This window comes from Pristis pectinata, chromosome 13, assembly GCF_009764475.1.
Source record: "Pristis pectinata isolate sPriPec2 chromosome 13, sPriPec2.1.pri, whole genome shotgun sequence".
Lineage (NCBI taxonomy): Eukaryota > Metazoa > Chordata > Chondrichthyes > Rhinopristiformes > Pristidae > Pristis > Pristis pectinata.
The window spans coordinates 2951821-2979584 of NC_067417.1; the positions used below are offsets into that span (position 1 = coordinate 2951821).

At 49.1% G+C, this 27764-nt stretch overlaps 1 protein-coding gene across 1 annotated transcript; it reads right to left on the minus strand.

Moving 5' to 3' along the window:
• Positions 1 to 333: 333 nt before the first annotated feature.
• Positions 334 to 27034, minus strand: ca7 (carbonic anhydrase VII). The gene is made up of 7 exons (XM_052028440.1): positions 26565 to 27034; positions 25579 to 25776; positions 18893 to 19011; positions 16854 to 16949; positions 12244 to 12306; positions 8943 to 9098; positions 334 to 3156 (listed from the first exon to the last, which is right to left on the minus strand). The coding sequence occupies exons 1-7, from the start codon at positions 26602 to 26604 to the stop codon at positions 3031 to 3033; spliced, it is 798 nt and encodes a 265-aa protein (XP_051884400.1). The 5' UTR covers positions 26605 to 27034; the 3' UTR covers positions 334 to 3030.
• Positions 27035 to 27764: the final 730 nt, after the last annotated feature.

The window sequence follows — 27764 nt, forward strand, 5'->3', positions numbered from 1 at the left end:
ATCAAATAATCATCCAACTGTTGATTAATTTAATAAATTACTGTCAGGAGACCAGATGATTCAGAACAGAGATCCCACAATCAGTGTGGATGGTTCCCGAGAGATTCTTCAACAAGTGGAGTGGACGTAGGCCATAGCTGGTAGAAAATGTGGGTTTAGAAGGTGCTGTCTCAGAAGTCTTGTTGAGATGGCCATGGAGTAGGCGGTCATTCCAGGTGTAGACTTTACACCCAACCCCCCTCCCCCACTCCCCCCACCTCTCACTTTTATTTCTCTTTGTCTGCCTCCATCGCCCAGCTCCACCCCCTCCCCTCCCCTCCCCTGCCCGTCATCTTACACCCCTCCTCAGTCCATCAATCACCTCAGGCTCCTGCCTCACCCCTCCCCTCTCAGGCCAGATGCTGGGTCTCAACCTGAAACGTCAACACTTCCTCTTCCCCCCAACCCCACAGATGCTGCTCGACCCGCTGAGTTCCTCCAGCAGATTGTGTGTTGCTCCAGATTGCAGCACCTGCAGTCTCTGGTGTCTCCGCAGGTCTTCTTTCACCCGGACAATGGGATCCAGTCAATATACAATGGTCACGCATTGTCAACACACAGCCAAACATATAACTTCATCAGGCAGCATGTGGCCAGTCCAGAACCCTAGTCTCTCACAGCCCATAGTATAACTGCTATCCACTGTAAACCCAAGTTAATTAAAGAACTTGGGCCACAGATCAAAAGCTGCACTAATGCAAAGGTTCAGGGTGAGACTCCCTCTACAGTGTCATGGCCCCCACACCATCTCCTCTTCCTTTTTGCCATTTTGGGTATGGGGGCATTACTGGCACGGCCAGCTCATCCCCATCTGCCCTTGGGAAGGTGAGGGTGAGCTGCCTTCTTGAACACTGCCGTCCTTCCGGTGAAGGTGCTGTTGGGGAGGGAGCTACAGGATTTACACCCAGCTATAATGAAGGAAAAGTGAAACATTTCCACGGTGGGATGGTGTGTGGCCTGAAGGGGAACCTGCAGGTGGTGACGTTCCCCCGCACCCACTGCCCTCATCCTTGTCGGTGGCAGAGGTGGTGGGTTTGGGAGGTGCTGTCGGAGTAGCCTGGGTGAGTAACTGTGGTGCATTGTGTAGACGGTACACACTGCAGCCACTGTGCGCCGGTGGTGGAGGGATGGGGAGTAGATTGAGTGGACTGCTTTGTCCTGGATGGTGTTGAGCTTTCAATTCTGGCCGCTGTCTACAAGGTGTTTGTACGTTCTCCCCGTGCCTGTGTGGGTTTCCTCCGGGTGCTCCGGTTTCCTCCCACATTCCAAAGACATACAGGTTAGGAAGTTGTGGGCACGCTATGTTGGCGCCGGAAGCGTGGCGACACTTGCGGGCTGCTGCCAGGACATGCTACACAAAAAGATGCATTTCACTGTGTGTTTTGATGTATGTGACTAATAAAGATATCTTAAGATTGAAGCATTGTCCAACAATAGACGGCAGATTTCTTCCTGTTGTTGGAGAGAAGTGCCCAGTGGCGATGGAACGTTGGCTAGGTACTACACACCTTCTGCGGGTGAGGGAAATTATCATAAACTCCAACTGGTCACCAAAGTTCACAGCCACTGCTAACTAACCCCAGCTTATACATTATTATTCATTCAAGGGCTGTGGGCTTCAAAGGCCAAGCCAACATTTCTTGAACCGCTACAGTCCCTGAGGCGTGGGTACACCCACAGTGCTGTCAGGGAGGGAGCTCCAGGGTTTGTCCCAGCGACGGTGAAGGAACGGCGATATGTTTCCAAGTCAGGATGGTGTGGGGCTCGGAGGGCAACTCCCAGGGGGTGGTGTTCCCTGTGCTTTTTCTGCCCTTGTCCTTCCAGCTGGTAGAGGTGGTGGGTTTGGAAGGTGCTGTCTGAGGAGTCTTGGTGAGTTGCTGCAGTGCCTCCTGTAGACGGTACAAACTGCTGCTACTGTGTGTCGGTGGTGGAGTGAGTGAATGAGTGTGGATGGGGTGTCTATCAAGCTGGCTACTATGTCCTGTATGGTGTCGAGCTTCTTGAGTGTGGTTGAGGCTGCCCTCACCCAGGGAAGTGGGGAGTGTCCCATCACACTCCTGACTTGACCTTGTAGATGGTGGACAGGCTTTGGGGAGTCAGGAGGTGAGTTACTCACCACAGGATGCCCAGCCTCTGACCTGCTCTTGTAGTCACACTGTGTATGTGACGACTCCAGTTCAGTTTCTGGTCAATAGGAAGCCCCAGGATATTGATAGAGGGGGATTCAGTGATGGTGATACCATTGAATGTCAGGTGTCTTAGACTTTCTATGAATTTGAAACCCAGCTCCTCCATGAAGCAGGGCATACTCTCATTCCCAGGACAATTAGCCCATTATAAACGAGTTCAATAACTTGTCATCATTGCTGGGATTCACTGAAGCCAATCTCCACCAAGCCTACGTGAAGTAACCCCTCTGGATCAGCCCTGGATTTACACACTGCCTCCAGCTGCCAGTGCCTGCGACTGGACCCCATCCCACTCCCTACTGTCCCATCATTAAACTAGAATGGGTTGAATGTCTGTTGAACACAGGGCAATGCTGGTAGGTGGCAAAGATGATTCCTCATTCTGAAGATCTTGGTTACTCTGGTTGGGAAGGGGGGCAGGGAGAGAAAGGAGGGGGAAGGAGGGAGAGAGAGGGACAACCAGACTGAAGGTGGAACTCACAAACAGATCCCCAACTTTGTGCTGGTTTCACGTGCAAAACTGCTTCAAGTGCAGATTCACACGTGAACACCAGCTATGGACAAGGGGTGAGATCTCTCTAACAGCCCCAGACACCATTTAGAGAGGTGGAAGCCAGGGTGAGACTAATCTGGTACCACACCCGCCCAACACCAATGAGTGGGAGGTGGTCCAACATAACGAGGGGTGGGAAAGATGAGCTACAGACCAATTTCCCTTCCAGGTCTTGTGACTTGGTCCTTTGCCCCAAAGGTGGGTGGGTTGGTTGGTGGGTTTTCACCAGGGGCTGGTGAGAAGATTGGGTTACGACTGGAAAGAGGCGAAGACTCTCCTCCCTTTGAGGGGCTGTGGGGGTCGGTAGTTGTCCACCATCCGTAACTTCTCCGACTCTTCCTCTCCCGAGAACAGGAGCATCCGGAACTTATCCATCTGCAAGAGAACAGGGATCGAGGGAGTGATGCCAAGCAGACAGCAAGTAGAAGCTGGAATACAGAGTAAATCCCAGCATGGTTCAAAGCTCGGATCAATAGGCACAAAGCAGCCAGGCTTTCATTTCATTGGTGGTATAGGATTGAAGGGCTGAATGGCCTCTTGTCCCTAATAAATAAAGGCTCAAGTCCCATTGCAAAAACCAAGCTAAAATTCTCAGCTGATGCACAATACAATCATGTTTAAAAGACATTTGGATAGGTACATGCATGGGAAAGGTTGAGAAGGATATGGGCCAAATGCGGGCAAATGGGACTAGCTTAGATGGACATCTTGGTCAGCATGGACCAGTAGGGCCGAAGGGCCTGTTTCCATGCTGTGTGACTATGAAATACTGAAGGAAAACTGCACTGACAGAGATGCTAAAACAGAAATGCTGGAAGAACTCAGCCAGTCAGGCAGCATCTGTGGAAAGAGAAACCAGTCAATGTTTTGGGTCAGGGACCCTGCCTCAGAACTGGGGATCTTTGACCCAAAACATTGACCAGTTTCTCTCTCCACAGATTTTTGTTTCAGATTCCAGCAGGTGCAGTTTTGTTTCCCTGTTGGCTGGGAACAGCCTCTCCTCTCACCCCAGGCATTTACAGCGCACACTCTGGGGTCTCTGGAGTGGGGCTGAAGCTCCCAATCTCCAGATCAGAGTGAGAGTGTCAGGTGGTGGTGAACCACTGCCCTGACCAGCTGCTGCCCTCCAGCAGCCCCTTGGCCCAGGAGCCAGTGCCAGATGAGGCGGGTTGGAGGGAGGTGTCTCTTGCTTTAGATTCTCTGATATCTGGGCAATTCATCTGAGTTTGAGTGTGGGATCTACTGATCTGCCTGGAGGGAACTTACCGAACACCCAATGCGAAGGAACACATACCTCAACACACACACACAAGCAGATGCAGACTCTCACGCACGCAAGCACACAGACTCGCACTTGCACATACACACCACTCTGCATGTGTGCACACTCCTGCTCTCATGCACCCTGCGTGTGCACACACACACATGCTGTCTCACAGCACTAGAGACCCGGGTTCAATCCTGACCTCTGCTGCTGTCTGTGGAGTTTGCATGATCTCCCTGTCACCATGCGTGGGTTTCCCCCGGATGCTCCAGCTCCCTCTCACATCCCAAGGACGTGCAAGTTGGTGGGTTAATTGGCCGCTGTAAGTTTCCCCTCAGTGTGTAGGGGAGTAGTAGAATCAGGGGGGTTAAGGCGAATGTGGGGAGAATACTCAAGGCTTGATCAGCAAGCTTGCAGATGACACAAAATTAGGAGGTGTTGATAGTGAAGAAGGTTATTGTAGGTTACAGGAGGATCTCAATCATTTCGGGAAGTAGGCCGAAGAGTGACAAATGGATTTCAATGCAGATAAGTGTGAGGTGATGCATTTTGGAAAGTCAAACCAGTGCAGGACTTGTACTGTGCATGGTAGGGAGTGTAATGGTAGACAGGGTGGTGAAAAAGGCATTTAACACGCTGGCCTTCATCACTCAGGGCACTGAGTACAGGAGTTGGGACATTATGTTGCAGTTGTACAAATCGTTGGTGAGGCTGCATTTGGAGCACTGTGGACAGTTTGGTGGCCCTGTTATAGGAAAGATGTGGTTAAACTGGAAAGAGGGCAGAGAAGATTTACGAGGATGTTGCCAGGACTCGAGGGCCTGAGTTATTGGGAGAGGTTGGACAGGCTCTTTATTCCTTGGAGGGGTGACCTTACAGAAGTTTATAAAATTATGAGGGGCAGAGATATGGTAGTCAGAGGCTTTGTCCCAGGGCAGAGGATTCTAGAATTAGAGGGCACAGGTTTAAGGTGCAATTGGAGAGATTTAAGGGAGATCTGAGGGCTAAGTTTTTAAACAGAGGGTGGTGGGTGTGTGGAACGAGCTGTCAGAGGAAGTGGCAGAGGTGGGGACAATTACAATGTTTAAAAGACACTTGGACAGGAACATGGAGAGGAAATGTTTAGATGGATATGGGCCAAACGCAGGCAAATGGGATTAACTTGGATAGGGCAGCTACAGTAGTGTAGCGGTTAGCGTAATGCTATTACAGCGCTAGCGACCCGGGTTCAATTCCTACCACTGTCTGTGAGAAGTTTGTACATTCTCCCTGTGTCGGCGTGGGTTTCCTTCAGGTGCTCCGGTTTCCTCCCACATTCCAAAGATGTACAGCTTAGGAAGTTGTGGGCATGCTATGTTGGCGTCGGAAGCGTGGTGACACTTACGGGCTGCCCCCCCAGAACACTCTACACAAAAGATGCATTTCACTGTGTTTCAATGTACATGTGACTAATAAGGATATCCTTAAATCATGGTCAGCATGGCCAAGGTGGGCTGAAGGGCCTGTTTCTGTGCTGGGGAAGTCTGAGTCAGCTCCTGCACCCCACCTACTGCTGCCGCCGGCTGGTAATTGTGATCTTACTGTCGTTAGGGTGAGTAACTTTGGCCCAGTCCCCTTGTATCACACACTGGGCTGGGCTGGGTCACGTACTGACAGGGACCTTCACCATCACAACCAGTGCTGTCATGATGCAACCTTACAGCTCAGAGCGAGGCTGCTTGGCCCATCACTTCTGGGCTAGATCAATGCATGGGATCCCACAGGAACAATAGTGCAACTCTGACCATGCCCCAACCAAAGCCTTCCACACCAAGACAGTGAGAGATGGGGGCTACCCTTCTCCCCCAGCTGTCCAAGTCTATGCTCCATGCGAGACCAACAAGAAAAATTATCCCAACAAATAAGTACCTTTTCCCTCATCTTTCCTGGTTTGTCAGAAAACTTTCAGAAGGCAAAAGAGCTATTTAATTGGATAATCCAAGACAGATAAGTAATCTAGTCACTTTGATTGGCTGGAGAGGGCGGCCATTGGGCGACTGATCACTTTGATTGGCTGTTGTATGAATCCCATTCTCCACATTCAGATCAGTCCAGGTGAAATTGTAACAACACCCCTGCCTCGCAGATGGACTTAATACCCCCACCCCCAACAGGATGCCAGAGTGAAAGGCGGGCAAGAGGAATGATGCAGAGCTTTGAGTGGAGATAGAGACAGAAGCTTTACAGCATAATCAGACTTTATCGTCTCTCGTCCTCTGGAACCTGGGGACCATTCACAGTATCTTTATAACCTCATAATTCAATCACCTTGAATCTAATGAAGTGGCTGATTAATCATTAACAAACCCTTAACATCAGATGTCATCAAGGCCAGTTGGAAACTCTTAACCTGCTTCCCAGGAAATGCCATGGGTGACAAAACACTGGGAGTGTCTGAAAGGCCAATTTCACTTGAATTATGAATCCAGAGATTTAGTGGTGGGAACGACTCACAGCTCATCAGCCCTTCCCACTGCAGTGACAAATACTCCAGTAGCCCACGTCTTCCCCTGCCTCGTCCCTTCCCATTTGTCACGTTCCAGCAAGCTTGTGTGCAAAAGAACACTGCCCTCTCTCTCCCTTAAGACAGTTCCTTGTCACCAACTCCCTAACCAGAGGGGATTACTTGTGGCATGGCCCATCCCTAACTGCCCTTGGGATGGGGGGGTGAGCCACCTTGTTGAACCTCCGCAGTCCTTCTAGTGAAGGTGCTCCCACAGTGCTGTTGGGGAGGGGGCTCCAGGGTTTAGACCCAGTGACGATGAAGGAACGGCGAGATATTTTCAAGTCAGGATGGTGTGCGATTTGGAGGGGAACCTGCAGGTGCTGCCCATGTCCTTTTTTGATGTGAAAGGTTGGAGTTTTGGGAGATGCTGAGGGCGTAGCCTGGGTGAGTAACTGCAGTGCATTTTGGAGGTGGTACACACTGCAGCCACTGGGTGCCGGTAACCGCTTAAGGTGATGAGTGGGGTGCTGATTGAACAGGCTGCACTGTCCTGCATGTTATTGAACTTCTTGAGAGTTGTTGGAGCTGCAAACTTCCAGGCAAGTGAGGAGTGTTATCGAGCTCCTGACCTCTGCCTTGTACATAGTTGTAGAAGGCCTACTCATAGGGTCTACACCATGGAAACAGGTCCTTCAGCCCAACAAGTCCATGTAACCGTGCAAAAAACAAACAGCTGGAGGAACTCAGTGGGTCAGGCAGCATCTGTGGAGGCAGAGGGATGGTCAATGTCTTGGGTTGAGGCCCTACGTCAGTCCTCCACAGATGCTGCTTGACCTGCTGACTTCCTGCATCTGCAGGCTGGTGTCTCAATGCAATTCTGACTGGTTGCATCACCGCCTGGTATGGAAGCTCCAATGCACAGGATCGCAAGAGACTGCAGAGGGTTGTAGACTCAGCCAGCTCCATCACGGGCACAACCCTCCCCACCATCGAGGACATCTTCAAGAGATGCTGCCTCAAGAAGGCGGCATCTGTCATTAAGGACCCTCACCATCTGGGACATGCCCTCTTCTCATTACTGCCATCGGGGAGGAGGTACAGGAGCCTGAAGACCCACACTCAACGATTCAGGAACAGCTTCTTCCCCTCTGCCATCAGATTTCTGAACGGTCCATGAACCCATGAACACTACCTCGTTATTCCTTTTTTGCACTATTTATTTATTTTTGTAACTTTTAGTAATTTTTAGTCTTGCACTGTACTGCTGCTGCAAAACAACACATTTCATGACATAGGTCAGTGATAATAAACCTGATTCTGAATCAAGTTCCCATCAACACTGCTTCTATTTTCTCTCCATATTCCTGTCAACTCTTCCGAGATTCTATCACTTACTCCACACTGGGGGAAATTAGCCGACCACTCACACACCTTTGGGATGTGGGAGGAAACCGGAGCACCCGGAGAAACCTACACCATCACAGGGAGAACGTGCAAACTCCACACAGACAGTGGCAGAGGTCGGGATCGAACCCGGGTCTCTGACGCTGTGAGGCAGCGGCTCTACCACTGTGCCAGTGGTGGAAAGGCTTGGGACTCTGGGTCTGGCGCTGTTCACTCCACCAAAACGCTTCATGGTGGAAGCAAATGGAGGCCAGGGATGTGAAAGAGTTAATGTCAACGATCTCCAGGACGGGGAAGAGAACTGAACAGAGTCAAACAAGAGACCAAGCTTGCTAAAGTTCTAGATCCACTCTAATATCTGCCAGGGAGAGAACAGTACAGCATAGGAACAGGCCCTTCAGCCCAACATGTCAATGCTGACCATGATGCCAATCCAAACTAATCCCATCTGCCTGCACATGGTCCTCCATTCCCTTCCTGTTCATGCTGGTCTCAATGCCCCTCAGGCAGCTGGGGAATGTCTGGTGGCTTTGGTTTCTGCCGGGACCAGTCGAGAGACATCCCTGCCCATCCAGTACTGGGCGTCAGCACGCGGTGTGACATACCAGAGCAAGTGGAGTGGTAGGGAGCCGGTGCAAGGAAGAACACCGGGCCATTTAATCGAAGTGTATAGTCCGAGGAGAGGACAAGACAGAGTGAAGGACCTAATTCCTTCAACAGATCTCAGTGACGGGGTGGGGGGGGTGGGGTAGGGGCGGGAGACACAGCCTAGGTTTAATAGGTAAAAGGATTAGAGGTAAAATGTTCAGACTGCACAAATGGTGGGGAGCTGGAACCCACCAAGCGTGAGAGGGTAGTGGAGGCAGACACCCCCCCCCCCCCCGCTCCCCACAGACCGAGAGGTGGGGCATGTTTAACCTGGTCCACATTGGAATGGCACAAACCAGACGGCCTGCTCCTGTGGGCACAGTGGATTGTTGGCAGCTCCAGCTCCACACAGTCACTCACCTGCTTCTCAGACACTGCAATGGGCTCCCTGAAGACAATCCAGGTCACACTCTCGTGGAGTGGAGGTGTGGTGAGGGATCCCTCATATGTCCAGTAATCCCTACATTTGGGCAGCAGACACTGTGGGTCAAAGTCCTTAAACTGGGCCTGCGTTTCCTGCCAAGAAATGGATAGAGTCTGGTGTTAGTCCTGGTTTATTATTGTCACATGTACCGAGATACAGTGAAAAGTTTCTGTCTGCGTGCCATCCAGGCAGATCATTCCATACATAGCACATCGAAATAATAAAAAAAAACAGAATGCGGAATACAGTGTTACACTTACAGAGAAAGTGCAGTGCAGGTAGACAAAGGAAGAGCCAGCTCAGGACAGAGGATTATAGAGTCATAGAGTACACATGGCATGGAAACAGGCCCTTCGGTCCAACTCCTCTATGCCCACAAAATGCCCATCCATTCTATTCAGATGGCAGGCAGTGACTAGCATGGTGCCACTGAGATCAGCGTCTGGCCCCTCATTATTCACAATATACATCAATGATTTCAGGGAACTAAGTGTAACATCTCCAAGTTTGCAGACAATGTAAAGCTGAGGAGTGTGAGGTGTGTAAAGGATGCGAAGAGGTTCCAATGTGATTTAGACAAGTTGGGTAAGTGGGCAAATTCATGGCAAATGTAGTTTAACCTGGATAAATATGCGAGTATTCGCTTTGGTTCTAAAAGCAGATAATCGCATATTTATTCATGTTAAACATGTTAGGGGGAGGCACAGTAAAGGGGCAGGCACAGTGGTGTAGCAGTTAGCGTAACGTTATTACAGGGCCAGCAACCCAGGTTCAATTCCCACCACTGTCTGTAAGGAGTTTGTACATTCTCCCCGTGTCTGCGTGGGTTTCCTCCGGGTGCTCCGGTTTCCTCCCACATTCCAAAGACGTACGGGTTAGGAAGTTGTGGGCATGCTATGTTGGCGCCGGAAGTGTGGCAACACTTGCGGGCTGCCCCCAGAACACTCTACGCAAAAGATGCATTTCACTGTGTGTTTCAATGTACATGTGACTAATAAAGAAATCTTATATCTTAGAACCAAGCCTGTCTCATTTGCCAGCGTTTGGCCCATTTCCCTCTTCAGACTTTCCTGTCCACGTATCTGGCCAAATGTTGTTATTGTACCACTTCCTCTGGCAGCTCGTTCCACACACCCGCCACCCTCTGTGTGGATAAAGTTGCTGAGGCAGTGGGACAGAGTCAGGCATCAGATACATTAGAATGGTGGAACGAGCAGTGGTGAAATGCTGTGGTAGTGCAGTGGTTAAGTCCCTGGATTAACATCTGGACTATTGACCCAGAAAGCTGAGCTCGATTTACATTGCAGCAGAATTAAATAAATCAGAAACTTAAAAAGGGTACCAGAAATAGAGACCACGGACACAGTGGATTGTCCTGAATATACAGTACATCTAGTTCACAAACATCCCTCAGTGACAGAAATCCAGCGTGCTACCTGGCTGGGGACTTGCCGGGGAATGTACATCCCCTGAATAAATAACTAAACCTGCTGCTGGCAACCCTTCCTCTGGCTCAGTTTTTTTTCCCCCAAATGACACACTTCTGTGAAGTTGTCTATTGCATTGAAGATACAGGGCGTTGTTACTGTTGTCAGAAACCAGAATCCTCCCAAGAGATGGGTACAACTCTGTGGGTTCCCACACACAACCATCGCCTGATACCGAGAATAAACCACTGGGGAAGCTCTTGGATTGGAGGATGGGATCCCATCCCATGTGGGATCTTGCTGTGCTTCTGTTGGATGCAGGGTTGCCTCCTTCAGCAGATCATCAGAAGGGGGACAAAGTTCAGTCGAGGACTCCAGGCCGTGGTGTGAAGGGTGGTGACACTGTGGTAGCCAGAGTTCCCACAGCCTGTTCCCGAGGTAGATGTGGGAATGTGGTCCACTTCCTGGGCTCAGTCCGAGTTCCATAGCTATGCCTGCCCCAGCTTTGATTCAGCTCCTCCAGAGCAAACGCTCACAAACAAGCTTAATCCAGCAGCACAGACCAGCCAGAACAACACACAAAAAAAAGCTGGAGGAACTCAGCCAGTCAGGCAGCATCTATGGAGGGAAATGGACAGTCAACATTTCAGGTTGAGACCCTCCATGAGGACTGAAAGATAGAGGGGAGGTAGCCAGTATAAAGAGGCTAGTTCCCCTTCCCCACCGTTCCTACCTGCCCTCCTCACCTATCAGATCCCACCATCCGCAGCCCTCTGTCACCTCCACCTCTCACCTCCCGGCCTCTGTCGCCGTCCCCACCCTCCCCTCCTCCATCTGCCTATCACCTGGATCCACCTATCACCTGCCAGCTCTACCAACCCCTTCCCCTCACCTCTTTATACCGGCTATCTCTCCTCTATCTTTCAGTCCAGATGAAGTGTCTCGACCTGAAATGTCCACTGTCCATCTCACCCCCACAGATGCTGCCTGACCCACTGAGTTCCTCCAGCATCTTATGTGTTTCTCCAGATTCCAGCAGTTGCAGAATCTGGTGTCTGAAACCCAAGACACCTAAAACTAAGGGGGCATAGACAGGGTAGACAGTCAGAATCTTTCTCCCCAGGGTAGAAATGTCAAATACTAGATGGCATGCACTCAAGGTGAGGGAGAAAGTGCAAAAGAGATGTGCGGAGCAAGTGTTTTTTTTATTTAAAAAACAGAGTGGTGGGTGCCTCTGGAATGGGCTGCTGGGGTGGTAGTGGAGGCAGATATGATAGAAGCGCTTAAGAGGGTTTAAGATCGACACATGAATACTCAGGGAATGGAGGGTACAGACAATGTACAGGCGGGAGGGAATAGTTTAATTTAGCATCGTGTTCAGCACAGACATTGTGGGCCAAAAGGCCTATTCCTGTGCTGTACTGTCGTATCTTCTCAAAGCAATGTTGAACCCATGTCTTTGCCAGTGAGGCAAACTTTCCACCTTTCCCTGCAGAGGCCGGTGCCCCACTTGCTCATGAAGAACCCTGGGCAAGCATTGAGGCCTTCACTCCACTCCAACAACCAGTCGACCCCACGCACATGGTCTCCAGGACACTTTGGCCCCTGAACACGTGGGTGACTCCCTCTACCCAAGTTTTCCAGTCATCCGCACAGCTGAGGACTACTGGGTATAAACAGAACCCTCACCCCATTCTCCCTCAGGACCAGCAAGGACATTCTAAAGAACTCCAACAGACCATCGCGCTGCATCACAAACTCAAAGCAGCAGTGGACAAGTCAGGACAGAGGGAGGTCTGTCACACCTCACCTTGAATTTCACCATGTACAGGGCATCCGTTAATCTGTGCAGCTGGGCGTGTCGGTCACCGGTCTGAAAGAGAGCAGGATTTTAGGATGTGCCTGGATTATTTCGGTAACCAGCACCTCTATTAAAACAGCATCCAATTTCAAAGACCTTACAAGGAAGAATCAAGCCATTAGCCCCTTCCCCCTCCCAGCCCATTGTCAGCACATCCCTCCTTTGTATTCTTACCCCATTGCCCTTTAAACCATCCCCATTTTTCACCTCACCCCCTCCCCGTGGGTCAGGAACTTTCTCCCGAATTCCCTGCTGGATTCAAGATGCAAACTCAGAGCAGGAGCAGGCCATTCCACCCGTCGAGCCTCTTCCACCACTCACCAAGACCACGGCTGATCTTCCACCTCAAAACCATTTTCCTGCCCTTTCCCCATATCCCTCGATTCCCTTAATTCGATTCCAGAAATCTGTCCACCTCTGTTTTGAATGGATTTAACACAGCCCGAGGTAGACAGTTCCAAAGAGGGAAAAAATTTCTTCTCATCCGCCCTAAAGAGCCTACCCCTTATTCTGAACCTGTGCTCCTGATCCGAGACTTCTCAATCAGGGGAACATCCGCCCTGCATCCAACATGTCAAGCCCTTTACAACTGTTGTTATATCTCCTCTCATTCTTCTAAACTCTGATGAATACAGATTTAGATTTATTACCACTGACCTTGATGAGGTGAAATTTGTTGTCTTATGGCAGTACAGAGCAAAGACAAAATCCATAAATTACAAAAATAAATAAATAGTGCAAAAGAAAAAGGAATAACGAGGTAGTGTTCATGGACAGTTCAGAAATCTGATGGCGGAGGGGAAGAAGCTGTTCCTGAATCATTGAGTGTGGGTCTTCAGGCTCCTGTACCTCCTTCCTGACGGTAGAAACGAGAAGAGGGCATGTCCTGGGTGGTGAGGGTCCTTAGTGATGGATGCCCCATCTTGAGGCACCACCTCTTGAAGATGTCCTTGATGGTGGGGAGGGTTGTGCCCGTGATGGAGCTGGCTGAGTCTACAACCCTCTGCAGCCTCTTGCAATCCTGTGCATTGGAGCCTCCATATCAGGCAGTGATGCACCCAGTCAGAATGCTCTCCACTGCACATCTGTAGAAATTTGTAAAAGTCTTTGGTGACATACAGAATCCCCTCAAACTCCTATCGAAGTAGAACCGCTGGCGTGCCTTCTTCAATGATTGCGTCAGTGTGTTGGGCCCAGGATAGATGCTGAGATGCTGATGCCCAGGAACATGAAGGTGCTCACCCTTTCCACTGCTGACAGTCTACTCAACCTCTCCTTGTGTAGCATTCATGATGTCACGGTCACTGGTAATGCCAGCATTTATTGTCCATCCCCACTTGCCCCTGAACTGAGGAGGCGGTTAAGAGTCAACACATTGATGGGCCTGGAGTTACACGGAGGCCAGAGCGAGTACAGAGGGAGAGTTCCTTCCCTCAAGGGCATCAGTGAATCAGGTGCATTCCGTGGTTCACATTACTGAGATTAGCTTTTTTCTTTATAATTACTCATTTACTAATCAACTGAATTTAAATTCCTGTTGCCACAGTTAGGGTTCAAACCTGTGCACCAGAGCTCTGGCTGCTGTTCAGTAATATTTCCACACGTTATTACATGAGCTTTTATGGACTTGGAGAGGGTTCAGAGAAGATTCACTGGAATGATTCCAGGAATGAGGGATAACATATGAGGAACGTTTGACAGCTCTTGGGCTGTACTCCTTGGAGTTCAGAAGAATGAGGGGGGACCTCATAGAAACATTTCGAATGTTAAAAGGCCTGGACAGAGTAGATGTGGCAAAGTTGTTTTTCCTGGTAGGGGAGTCTAGTACAAGAGGGCACAACTTCAGGATTGAAGGACGCCCATTCAGAACAGAGATACGGAGAAATTTCTTTAGCCAGAGAGTGGTGAATCTGTGGAATTTGTTGCCACAGGCGGCTATGGAGGCAAAGTCATTGGATGTACTTAAGGCAGAGATTGATAGGTATCTGAGCAGCCAGGGCATCAAAGGTTATGGTGAGAAGGTGGGGAGTGGGGCTACATGGGAGAATGGATCAGCTCGTGATAGAATGGCAGAGCAGACTCAATGGGCTGAATGGCCGACTTCTGCTCCTTGGTCTTATGGCCTTTTGGATACTGAAGAAAGCCTGAAGCCTGCAACATGGGACCCCAATGCATGCCAGAGCAGGTGGGCGTCCCTCCACTTATGAACATGTGGACCACACTGAGAGTGCAGTGCTGAAGCAGTGTTACACTCTAGGGGTCTGCTTGTCAGATAACCTGGGTGGATGCGAGGAATCCCGTGTTATTTAGAACATAGAACACTACAGCACAGTACATGCCCTTTGGCCCACAATGTTGTGCTGACATTTTATCCTGCTCTTGCATCTATCTAACCCTTCCCTCCCACATAGTCCTCCATTTCTCTATGGGTTGTTCATATGGGACTTTGCACGTTCTCCTTGTGACTGCCGAGTTTCCCCTGGGTGCTCCGGTTTCTTCCAACAGCCCATGTGGGTTGGTGGGTTAACTGGCCACAGAAAATTGGCCCGAATGGTAGAGGAGGGGTAGAATCTGGGAAAAGTTGTTGGGAATGGGGGGGGGGGGTAGTGAATAGTAAATGGGATAAGTGTAGGATCAGTGTGGGTGGGTGCCTGGTGATCATCACGGATCAACGGGCTGAAGGATGTTTCTGTGCTGTATGACAGACTCCACAGCAGGAGAGATCACCCCAGCGTCCTGGCCAACGTTTACACTCAAATCAACATCACAAAGATTTGATGAGAGCTTCTTTGTACAACTGAAACATTCAGCCAGGTACATGGATAGGAAAGGTTTAGAGGGATATTGGACAAACGTGGGCAAATGGGACTAGCTCAGGGAGACACTGTGGTCAGCATGGATGAGTTGGGACGAGGGGCCTGTTTCTGGGCTGTATGACTCTATCACAACACATGGGGTTGGAGCAGTAAATGGGAGCCAAGGTAAAAGATCAGCCTGATCTTACTGAATGGTAGAGCAGGAATGAGGGGCTGAATGGCCTATTCCTTCCGTCCAAAACTACTCAATTAGATGCATTGTTTTTGTTTGTTATTCTCTGGGCCCATCCCATTGTCCTTGCTGGGCTACAGCACAGTTAAGATTCAACCACACTGCTGTGGATTTGCAGTCATTTCAACCAGACTCAATGAGGACATCAGACGTCCTTTGCTGACCACATTATGTTTTACGCCAATCCAGTTTTTTCATGGTTACATTATTCACTTCCTGTCACAGATTACTTAGGTAACCAAATTTAATTTTGGGATTTGAATTCAATTCTCTGGATCATCACTCCAGGTTTCTGGATACTAGTCCAATAACTTAATCACCATGTTACCAACTCAACTTACAACTGGATTGGATGAAGTATCAACACATAGTCTGAACAATTGTGCAGATCACAACCTTTCTTGGTGAGTGCTGGCTGGAGGTGATAACTCAGCAAGAGGCGTACACTCTGTCCGTAGCCTGGCATCACCCATTCCATACCCCATTGGAAGTCGAGACAAGGTCAGTCATAACCAACATTTGTGTGGTTCACTGGGAATAGAATCAATCCCACTTTTCTTTGGCCTTTATTGCAAGAGGATGGAGGAAAATGTACTGGGCACTGGTGAGATCATACCTAGAGCACTGCATGGAACTTTGGTCCCCAGGTTTAAGGGAGACATACCTGTATTGGAGGTAGTTCAGACGAAGTTCAGTAAATTGATTCTTGAGGTGAAGGAATTGTCTTTTGCAGAACAATAGGTCAGGTTGAGGCTAGACTCAGTGGAGTTTAGAAGAAGATAAAAGATTCTGAGGGGGCTTGACAAGGTTGAAGTTAAGAGGATAAGGATTTCTTATTGGGGAGACTAGACCGACAGGGTATAACAGATTAAGGTGCACCCATGCGAGAGGGAGATGAGGAGGAATTTTTTTTATCTCAGAGTGTTGGGAATCTTTGGAATTCTCCACCCCACAGAGATGTGGAAGCAGAGTCACTGAAAGTATTTAAGGTGCAAATGCAAAATGGAAAAATGTTCAGTGTTATGGAGAACAGGCCAGCAAGTGGAGATAAGGCCAGGTTCAGAGCAGTCAGGATCTCTCTGAATGACAGGGCAGGTAGAGGGACCAAGTGGTCTACTCCTGCTTTTTATGTTCGTACCCTACTCCCAACTAAACACACTTCAGGCAACAAAAATGAATAATTCTCCTCTAAAATATGAGGGTCTGTATTTCCAACACCATCAGTTGATTGACTGGAGGTGGGGACAGGTTCAAGATTGAACACACCAAACAAAGTCAACTTTGTGTCAGGACCAGGGCAAACAAGTTACACAACTTCTCCTAATAAATAATTTCTCTAGAAAAATGCAGTGAATGGAGGATAGATGTGTTTAAATTCTCTGCACAAAATCAATCTCAGCCACCCAGAACTGTGGTCACCAAGTTTCATCGATGTGCAAGTCCCCCATGATCTTCAGCTGGCTGGGAACTGCATTGCCACTACAGGCAGCCTTTAATAAAACTAAGCTTACCTCCAGGAACACAGCAACCACTGCCAGACCGTCTGCCTCCACCACTGCCTCTCCAAAGGTTTTGTACTTGGTCGAGTTCCAATGAACCAGGTGAAGCTACAATGAGAGAGGGAGAGAGACAGAGAGAGGGGGAGAGAGAGAGAGAGACACTGATTGTCCAAGGTTGGAGAGGAGAGAGTAACCTTCCGCCGTCCCATAGAGCCAGAGTGCGGCGATGGTCTCAGTTAAAGCATCATTCTGGGTTACAGTGCCAGTGTTGGTGTAGGGAAGTGGGGCAGAATGTGCAACAAATGATATCTCAATTACATATTCTGTTCCGGAATACGTTGCTAATTCCCCTACCCCTCACAATTACAACAGAGGTGAGGAGGAATGTCTTCACTCAGAGGACCAGGAATCTTTGGAAATCTCTACCCTAGGGCTCAAGGACAGCTTCTATCCCGCGGTTATACTATCAAACAACAGTCCCCTAGTACAATAAGATGGACTCTTGACCTCACATTCTACTGCGTTATGACCTTGCACCTTATTGTCTGCCTGCACTTTCTCTGTAACTGTAACACTTTATTCTGCATTCTGTTATTGTTTTACCTTGTACTACCTCGATGCACTGATGTGATGAATTGATCTGTATGAACGGTATGCAAGATAAGTTTTTCACTGCACCTCAGTACACGCAACAGTAATAAACCAATTTACCAATGTAGGGAGCAGCGGAGGTAAAAAAAAATCCCTGAATATATTCAAAGCCGAGATGGAAATATTTTCGGTCTTTTAAGGATTTAAGGTTATACAATAAAGACGAACTCTTGACCTCACAATCTACCTCGTCGTGGCCCTTGTACCTCATTGTCTGCCTGCACTGCACTTTCTCTGTAACTGTAACACTTTATTCTGCATTCTGTTGTTGTTTTCCCTTTGTACCATCTTGATGTAATTACATTTTGAAATAATCTGTATGGGTGGCACGTAAAACGAATTTTTCCACTGTACCTCGGTACGTGTGACAATAATAAACCAACACCAATCATGGAAAGTGGCCGGGGTGAAAGTGGAGCCAAGACTGAGATCAGGTCAGCCATGATTTCATTGTATTGTGAAGCAGAGGAGAGGGGCCAATTGGCCCCCCCGTTTCTTGTGTTCTTCATGCTTGTGTGTCTGGGCTGATAATCTAGAGATTGAGAGTTCAAATTGAAGCGCGAGTGAGAAGTTAAATTCAGTTTAATAAGGTGAAAATTAAGCAGGAGACCGCAGACACTGGAATCTGGAGCAACATACAGTCTGCTGGAGGAGCTCAGCGGGTCAGGCGGGAAGCAGACAGTCAACATTTCAGATCGAGACCCTTCATCTGGACTGTCCACTTCCCTCCACAGAGGAGCAATGGACTGCGGACGCTCGAATCTGGATGAAAAACACTATGATGATAGAGGAACTCAGCAGGCCAGGCAGCCTCCGTGGAGAAAAGCAGGCGGTCATCGTTTCGGGTCAGGACCCTTCCTCAGGACTGAAGATGGGAAAAGGGGAAGCCTGATGTATAGGAGGGAAAAGCAGAGCAGTGATAGGTGGACAAAAGAGGGGGGGTGCAGGTAAGAGATAGTGATAGGCAGGTATGGGGGAGAGGGGAGAGCAGATTCACCGGGGGATGGGTCACAGGTAAGGAGAGAAAGCAGAACAAAAAGGGATAGAAAAAAAAAGAGATAGGCTGGGAAAGGGAAGAAGGGAAGAAGCGAAGCAGCACGGTTGGTGGGGTGGGTGGGGATTACCTAAAGTGGGAGGATTCAATGTTCATGCCGTTAGGCTGTAAGGTCCCAAGACAGAAAGTGAGGTGCTGTTCCTCCAGTTTGCACTTGGACTTCTCCTGGCAGTGGAGGAGGCCGAGGACTGACATATCTACAGATGTTGCCTGACCCGCTGAGTTCTAGCGCTTTGCGTGTTGATGAAAATTAAATAGATGTTCGGCCAACTCCCAGTCCTATTTCTCATTTTCCGATGATCCTCCCATTCCCAAACTAGTACTTGGTCCCAGGGCGCCGGCTCACCTCTCCGGGGTAGGACTTGCCGTTGACGGTGTGCTCTGATCCTCGTTTGTCCTTCTGTCCCCAGTGGAAATGGAACTGCTTCAGTCTGTAGGGCTGCTCCAAGGGACCTCCACTGACCACTGTGGGAGTTGCACAGAGCAGGTCAGAGGGCACAGTGTGACCCACCCAACAATCACACCCATTCAGCCAAAGCGCAATCATCACAGCCAAGAGGGTGTGGGATCAGGAGGAGGGAGGGGCTAAAACAATGACTGATCTCCAGCTGAGGGCATGGAACAGAACAGGTACTATTAATGGGTCTTAAAGGGAGAGAGGATGAGGGCTGGAGCTTAGCACCCTGGTGGACCACATCCATCCACCCCAATTCCCCCTCCCCACATCCTCGCCTCTCTCCACAAGCTCCTCCCCCCTCCCCGTCACCTTCTCCCATCCAGCTCCCCACATCACCTTCCCCACCTCCTTACCCCTCCCCACACAACGCTATCCCCCACATGCCCCTCTCCCACCCCCTCCCCACTCTCCTCTGCTCCCCCTCACAACTCCCCCTTCCCCATATGCCCCTCTCCCACCCCCTCCCCACACGCCTCTCTCACCTCAACTCCCATAACCCAGGCCATCCTTTACCCCAAACACCCACCTCACCCTCCACCCACACCCAGCCCATCACGGACCACACCTGCAGGCCCCCCTCCAGGTCCCACACCATCCTGACTCGGAAATACATTGGCATTCCTTCATCATCACTGGGTCTAAATCCCCAACAGGACAGTGGGAGCTCCTTCACCAGTGGGACTGCAGCAGTTCAAGATGCTCAGTCCCACCTTCTCAGGGGTCTTGCCAAGGGATGGGGCGGGGGGGTGATGTTCTGCCCCTCCCACACACAATGCTCCCTCGGTACAACACACAAGCGTCAGCCTGGATTATGGGGCTGCTGTAGTGTCTGAATTGGTAGTGGAACCATGGAGGGGAAGCAGAGAGAGACACACAGAGAGAGAGACACACAGAGAGAGACATGGATGGCTAGAGGCAGAGAGGGGGCCAGGCAGGGTGATACAGTCCCGCTGAGTCACAGCTGCTGTGTTGGATCACGTTCTGTAGAAGCAGGTAGCAACTGTTTATCATTTGTTCACTGTGGCTCCCTCCATTCACTCAACCCTGGTGCTCCTCAGACAATCACAGACCTCCTTGCCAACCCTGCAATTTGTCTCCACTTTTAGCACAAAGTCATAATTTTACCCAAACCAAGGGAGCCCAGCCCCTTGTAGCTGGTATCCCTTGAGCCTTTGATTAAATCCAAGTCAAGTAACCACAGACAGGAAGTGATCTCAACTGGCTTCTGACCAAATGGGACTGGTCCCACACAGGAAACACCAGAGACTGCTGATGCTGGAATCTGGAGCAACAAACAATCTGCTCTCTCTCCCCCACAGATGCTGCTCAACCCACTGAGTTCCTCCAGCAGCTCGGCTGTTGCTCAGGTCCTAGACAGTGCAGGAGCCACGAGCTCTGATCACTGTCAGTGCTGGGCAAGTGGTGGTACCTTTCTACTGGAAGCCAGACTATGTGCTATGGGGGTGGGGGAAGAGAACTGCCATTTAAGCCAGGGATGATCTGAGTGTAACATTGGTTCTCTGTTCCTACCTACCAATGGATATCTGCGGTTGCTGGAGAGGGTTTAGGAAGATGGGACCTGCCTTGTCAAGTCTCCCTCCAGTGCACAACAGCTACAGTGCCTTCACCTACCAAACACAGATATTCACCCAGACACTTCCCAAACCCACCACCTCTACCACAGAGACAGTCATACAGCATGGAAACAGGCCCTTCAGCCCAACTTGTCCATGCTGACCAAGATGCCCACCTAAATTAATCCCATTTGCCTGTGTTTGGCCCGTATCCCCCGAAGCTTTTCTTATCCACGTCTTTTAAACATAATTGTACCTGCCTCCACCACTTCCTCCGGCAGCTCGTTCCATATACCCACCACCCTCTGAAGAAGTTGCTCCTCAGGTCCCCTTTACCTTATCCCCCTCACCTTAAACCTATGCCCTCTGGTTTTAGACTCCTCTATCCTGGGAATAAACTGTGACCATCCACTTGATCTGTGCCCCTCATGGTTTTATAAACTTCTACAAGGTCACTCAGCCTCCTACACTCCAGGGAAAATTGAATTGACCTGTACGATCGGTTTGTAAGACAAGTTTTTCACTGTACCTCAGTACAAGTGACAATAACAAACCAATACCAAAACAGTCTCAGCCTATCCGGTCTCTCCTTGTAATTTAAGCCCAGCAACATCCTTGTGGATCTTTTCTGCACCCTCTCCAGCTTAATGAGAAGGACAAGGGCAGCGGGGGATATTGGCACCTGCAGGTTCCCTTCTGGGTTGCATACCACCCTGACCTGCAAATGTATTGCTGGTCCTTTGTCATTGGGTCTCCCTCCCCACCAGCACTGAGGGAGCACCTTCACCAAAAGGACTGCAGCAGTTCAGGAAGGCGGCTCACCCCCACCTTTTCGAGAACAATTTGGGATAAGCAATAAATGCTGACCTCGCCAGTAACGTCCCGATCCCAAAAATAAATTACAGAGGGAGAGTGCGAGTGAGAGAGGGAAATAGTTTCTGCTAACACAGCACTCTTAGACTCTGCTGTGTCATGGTTAGAGAGTCTAAATTAAAGAGTGATTATCGCTCATTTATCAGCTATAGCCCAAACTATAAAAATGTTCCACACGGCTGTTCCAAGTAAATAATTAACTGACTGAGGACTGCAGGGAAAGATTTAACCATTGCAGCAGCACATTCAATGTGCATGAAGTTTCCCAATAAGATGCCAATAACTAATTTCTGCAAAGAAAAAAGGGCATGGGGGTGGGGGTCAAGGACACACACAGACCCACAGGGAGATGCATACACACGAGAGAGGGAAGCACATGAGGAATTTACACACGAGAGTGAAAGAGGAACACACACGATCGAGAGAGTGAGTGTCTCTCACACACACACACACACACACACACACACACACACAGTGCAAAGAGGGACGGTGAAGAGGCAGAGGCCTCTGCAAGGTAATGGACCGAACTGGCCACTGCAAATGATGCCAGGACTAAATGAGTTAACTGCATTCTGACGACACAGACTGCACATCCTCCACTGAGTAGAGGATCAAGGGATGATCTAAAGTCGTCTTCCAATGATTAAAGCGATTGGAGAAGGAGGGTAGGGAGACATTATCACGTCTAGCAGTGGGAGTCCTGAACAAGATGCAACTTCAAAAGCAGAGCTCAGTTCCTCAGCGGCAGCTCAGTCAACATCCTTACACAGGGATTATCTGCAAATCCATCTGCCCCAAAATTGTTGAGGTCATCTGCACGTTTCAGCTTTGAGATTGATAGAGTTTTGTTGGGCAAGGGCATTCAGGAACATGTACCAGAGGCAAGTGAATGGAGGGCAGATCAGCCATGATCTTGTTGGCTGGACAAACTAAGGCAGAATGGCCTCTTCCTGTTCCCAGATGTCCAAACAATGCAGGAGAGGAATAGAGGAAGGAACTGAAAGGTTCAAGAGCAGAGACCGGGAGCAAAAGAAGCTGGTAACTGGATAACTGGGGGAGATTTGGAGAGAAGTTAATGTAACACTAACATTACTGGAAATATTAACCCAGATGTCTGAAAATCCAGGAAATCCAATCCCATCCAGACATCAGCAGTGACCACAAAGCTGTTGTGTCACTGATGTCCTTTAGGGAAGGATCTGTTCTAATCTGACCTGAACCAGGTCTCTGCAAATTCACTCTAACTTCATAGACTCCTAACTGGTTGTGGCACAGTGGTGCACTCTTAGACCAACAAGCAGAGCTCGCTACCATAGAGTTATACAGCATGGAAACAGGCCCTTCAGCCCAACTCATCCATGCCAACCAAAACATCCCATCCAAGCCAGTCCCATTTGCCAGTCTTTGGCCCAAATCCTTCTAAACCCTTCCTGTCCATGTACCTGTCCAAATGTCTTTTAAACATTGTAATTGTACCCACCTCTGCCACTTCCTCTGGGAAGTTCCATACACCCACCACCCTCTGAGGTTGCCCCTCAGGTCCCTGTTAAGTCTTTCACCTCTCACCTTAAACTTGTGTCCTCTAGTTCTAGACTCCCCCGGGAAAAAAGACTGTGACCATCGACCTTATCTATGCCCCCCATAATTCTGTATAGGTCTATAAGGTCACCCCTCAGCCTCCTAACGCTTCAGAGAAATTGATTTGCGGGCAGGTAGATTAATTGGCTGCTGTAAGTTGCCCCCTGTGCACGTGGGTGGGGAGTTGATGAGAATTCTGAAGAATAAAAACTATTGAGATTAGTGTGGGTGGGTGATCGATGGTCGGCACAGACTCAGTGGGCTGAAGGGCCTGTTCCATGCGGTACGACACAATGACTAACGTTTACCATTCTGCTCGTTATCCCATTGTTTCTGCTGCAAAAAGCGAATATTCCAGCCACTCGTACCCTATAGGTGGATGAGTGTGTCGCCTAGGCTGATGCCCCCAGTACGATACAGAAGGGGTGCCACACTCTGAGGCATTGCCTTTTGGTTGGAAAATCTGATCACTACCCTTGCAGACACGAAGAATCCCAAAGGCAGGGGTGTTCTCCATTGTCTCAGCTAATATTGATCAACCAATACGAACACCAGAGACCCCCACCATCTGGGCCGTGCCCTCTTCTCGATGCTGCCATCGAGCAGGAGGTACAGGAGCCCGAAGACCCACACCTCAAGGTTCAACGACAGCTTCTTCCCCTCTGCTGACCTGAAAAACCCCAACACTAGCTCAGACTATATTTCTTTTCTCTCTCTCTCTCTCTCACACATACAGTTTTGTACTAGTATGCTTATTTTACACACATAAATTATGTATAATTTATCTTAATTTAAGTTTATGTTAACATGTTTGTCCTGGTCTTGTAATGTTCTGTGCCGCTGATGCAAAAGGTGATTTTCATGGCATTTATACCCTGGGTATGTATGCCCATGGCAACAATAAACAAACACCAGTGTGGGCCGATTGGCCTGGCCAGTGCTGTACTGTACTGTTGTTTTGGAGTTTAAGAGACTTTTAGATAGACACATGAATAGGAAGGGGCTGGAGGGATGTGGATGATACACAGGAGGAGGACATTTAGTGTAAGTTGGCATCAAATCGGTACAACATCATGGGCCGAATGGCCTGTCCAGCGCTGTACTGTTCTAAGTTCTAATAAACATGAACTTGCTTGTGTTTCATGCTGTGCACAGACCAACTACCTCACGTCCAACATTAGAGTAGTTTCAGGACATCACGGTGGTACAGAAATGCAGATGCCTTGGTAGTGGAGGTGGGGTTTCAGTGTCAGCTGGGTGTATGGGCAAGGATCTCTAGGTGTTGGTTACCCTTCACAGAGGTCCCCAATGTTCTCAGCTACCGATCCAGTAAAGGACATCTGCTATACACAATTACATTCGTTGGCCACCAGCACACATTTCTTGCTACAGAGAAGCTAAGATATTAACTTAATGAGAATTTAATTTTGCCAAATGGATGAGAACAGATCCCAGGGTGCTCTGGGGACCAAGGACAGACCTGGCCAGCAGTTATCTTTCACCTCACATCAACAAAACTGATTCATTGTCAATCTTTTACCTTGTGGGATCTTGCTGTGCACAAAGTGGCAGCTGCATTTCCCACATTACAGCAATGGCTAATCTTCACGGAATTACTTCATTAGCTGTAGGTGCTTTGCAAGGTTGTGTGGTTGTGAAAGAGAAATATAAACAAGGTGCTGGAAACAGTGGGTCAGGCAGCATCTGTGGAGAGAGAAACTGTCAATATTTCAGGTCTGTGACCTTTCCTTGACTGTTCCCAGAGATGCTGCCCAACCTAGAACAAAGCATGGAACAGTACAGCACAGGAGCAGGCCCTTCAGCCCACAGTGTCTGTGCTGAGCACGATGCCAATCCAAACTAATCCCATCTACCTGCACATGGTCCGTATCCTGCCATTCCCTGTGTCTGTCTAAACACTTAAACATTGCTATTGACCTGCTGAGTTGTTCCTAGCGTTTTCTGTCTTTCAGATTCCCAGGATCTTCAGGGATGTTTTTCCCATGCGTTTTCAAATAGAACTGACTCTTCACTGAAGCCAGTTTACAGTGAAGTTACAGTGCACTGGGCAGGCACAGTGGCATAGTGGTTAGCATAATGCTTTACAGCACCAGAGACCCAGGTTCAAATCCGGCCACTGTCTGTAAGGAGTTTGTACGTTCTCCCTGTGTCTGCGTGGGTTTCCTCCGGGTGCTCCGGTTTCTTCCCACATTCTAAAGATGTACGGGTTAGGAAGTTGTGCGCACACTATGTTGGCACCAGAAGCGTGGCGACACTTGTGGGCTGCCCCCAGAACATTCTACGCAAAAGATGCATTTCACTGTGTTTTGATGTACATGTGACTAATAAAGATCTTATCTTAACACACTGCTCTGAATCAGGTTTATCAGCACTGACATATGTGGTGAATTGTTGTTTTGTGGCAGCAGTACAGTGCAAGACAAAGACATAAGAATTACTATAAGTTACAAAAATAAACAAAGTGTGAAAGAGGAATGACGAAGTGGTGTTCGTGGACCGTTCAGAAACCTGATCTGCTCCTTTCCATACCAGTCTTATCCTTGCAATCCTCGAACTCCACTACAACCGAGTGCCCGTTGTTGCAGATGGACATTGAGGAGCAGCCACTGTAGGATATGGAGATGGGCTCCAGTTCGGCATTGTAGACGGCCTCAGCGGGAACAATGTCGATAGGTGACTGGCGGTCTCCCTGGGCAAATGGGAACTGCTTGTGCCAGTTCAAGGGACCTATAAGGGAACAGAGAACTCAGGAGACACCAGAAAGAGACTGCAGATGCTGGAACCTGGAGCAGCACACAAAATGCTGGAGGAGCTCAGCAGGTCAGGCAGCATCTATGGAGGGAAGTGGACAGTTGACATTTTGGGTTGAGACCCTTCATAGAGCAATATGGCACTCATCTGGTCCATTTCCCTCCATAGATGCTGCCTGACCCACTGAGTTCCTCAAGATAAACTCATCCAGCACAGCCTTAGAGGCAATTTGGCAAAATGATCTCAGTCTTTACCCAAAATATGTTTTCTCTGAAGCAACTTCAATGTCCCTTTCATCTCATCACACCCCCTTGTCTCCTCCAACAACTCACATCTCCTGGATACATCACCTTCCCCACTGCCACCTTCCCCACATTGTAGCTCCTGAACAGGTAGACCACAGGCAAACAACCACAGGCAAAGCTCCTGAATAGGTATACAGGCAAACAATGCACAGCCCAAGTGTTCATTCTCTCTGGGGAATATTTGTGAAGAGAGAGAATTCTTGCAGAGAGTTAAATCTAATTAATGAAACACTTAAAATATTTCAGGAGGGAGGGGTTTGGAAAGTTCCTTAAGGTTCAAATGTTCTGGACAGTCAAACTAGTTCAGATTGTGCTGGTTTTATAAAACATACCACTTGCTCCACACATGTTACTTCCCAAATTTGCAATGTTAAAATCGCTAAGGCAGTGTACTACTCCACAATAGGTCGGGATTTTCAGTTAATTAAAAAAAAGAGCAACAAGCAACCGATGGCTCACCGTTATCATCTCCGTAGCCCCAACAACTCTGGCCACTCATGCTGACCGCCTGGTGCGGAGAGAGAGACTACTCCCGGTGGGGCTCACCTGCCCTTTTATTGATTCCGTGGGCTGGGACTGGGCGTTGAACAATCCTCTGCTGGAAAGGTGGGGCGAGGATGAGACTCTCCCCAGAGGCGCCGCACCGGGTCCCGGGACCAGCGGTCGTGAGCGCCTGGATGAAGGAGTGCGAGGAATCCTCGAGTCCTTCTCGGGCACCTGACAGTGCAAATCCTTAAATCTGTCTCCCTTTAAGCTGTCGCTTGTAAACCCTGCAGGCTGCTCAATGCTTCTTCATCCCATCTGCACGCCACATGTACGCGTGTGTGACTGCGCTTCAGACCCACCAGCACAATCGATATTTATCCAAAACAAAATGCTAAATGCAAAACAAGCAACACGAGAAGAATTCTAGAAATATGTAATTCCAATAAGCCACACTGCATTCCCCTCGATACCAGCCTGCCTGTCTCTCTCTCTCTCTCTCTCAGCACGCTTTACCGTGTGATTTCGACCCAATTTACTGCACACGGTTTGCTTCTCGGGTTTTTTTTGGGTTGAATAAAGCAAGCTCTAGTTTCAACTTTAGTAATCAAAACACGCAGAAACTGCAGCGGCCGGCGTTAACCCCTTCAGTGCCAATAATAAGACAGAACATTCTGGGAACACTCAGCCGGTCAGGCAGCATCGGTGGAGAGAGGAGGCACAGGAGAGTGCAGAAGCTGCAGCACTAAACAAGATGCTGGAGGAACTCAGCGGGTCGAGCAGCATCTGTGGAGGGTTTACCTGACTTGCTGAGTGTTTCCAGCTCTTTCTGATTTTATTTCCGATTTCCAGCAACTGCAGGTTTTTTTTCCATGTCCAGCAGAAATAGTTCATTGCATTGAGGAGGGGGCTCTGGCGGACGGTCAGAGAGGGGTGAGTAGAGACAGTGTACCCTATACCCAGTGCTCTGTACTGGTAGATGACAAGGCCATCACTGCTGTGGGGAAAATAATTTGCTCCATTCAGCTCTGTCTACACCTCTCCCTGCTGCAGTAAAGCAGCCAACATAATCAAAGACCCCTCCCACCCTGGACGTTCTCTCTTCTCCCCTCTCCCATCAGGCAGACGATACAAAATCCTGAAAGCACGTACCACCAGGCTCAAGGACAGCTTCTA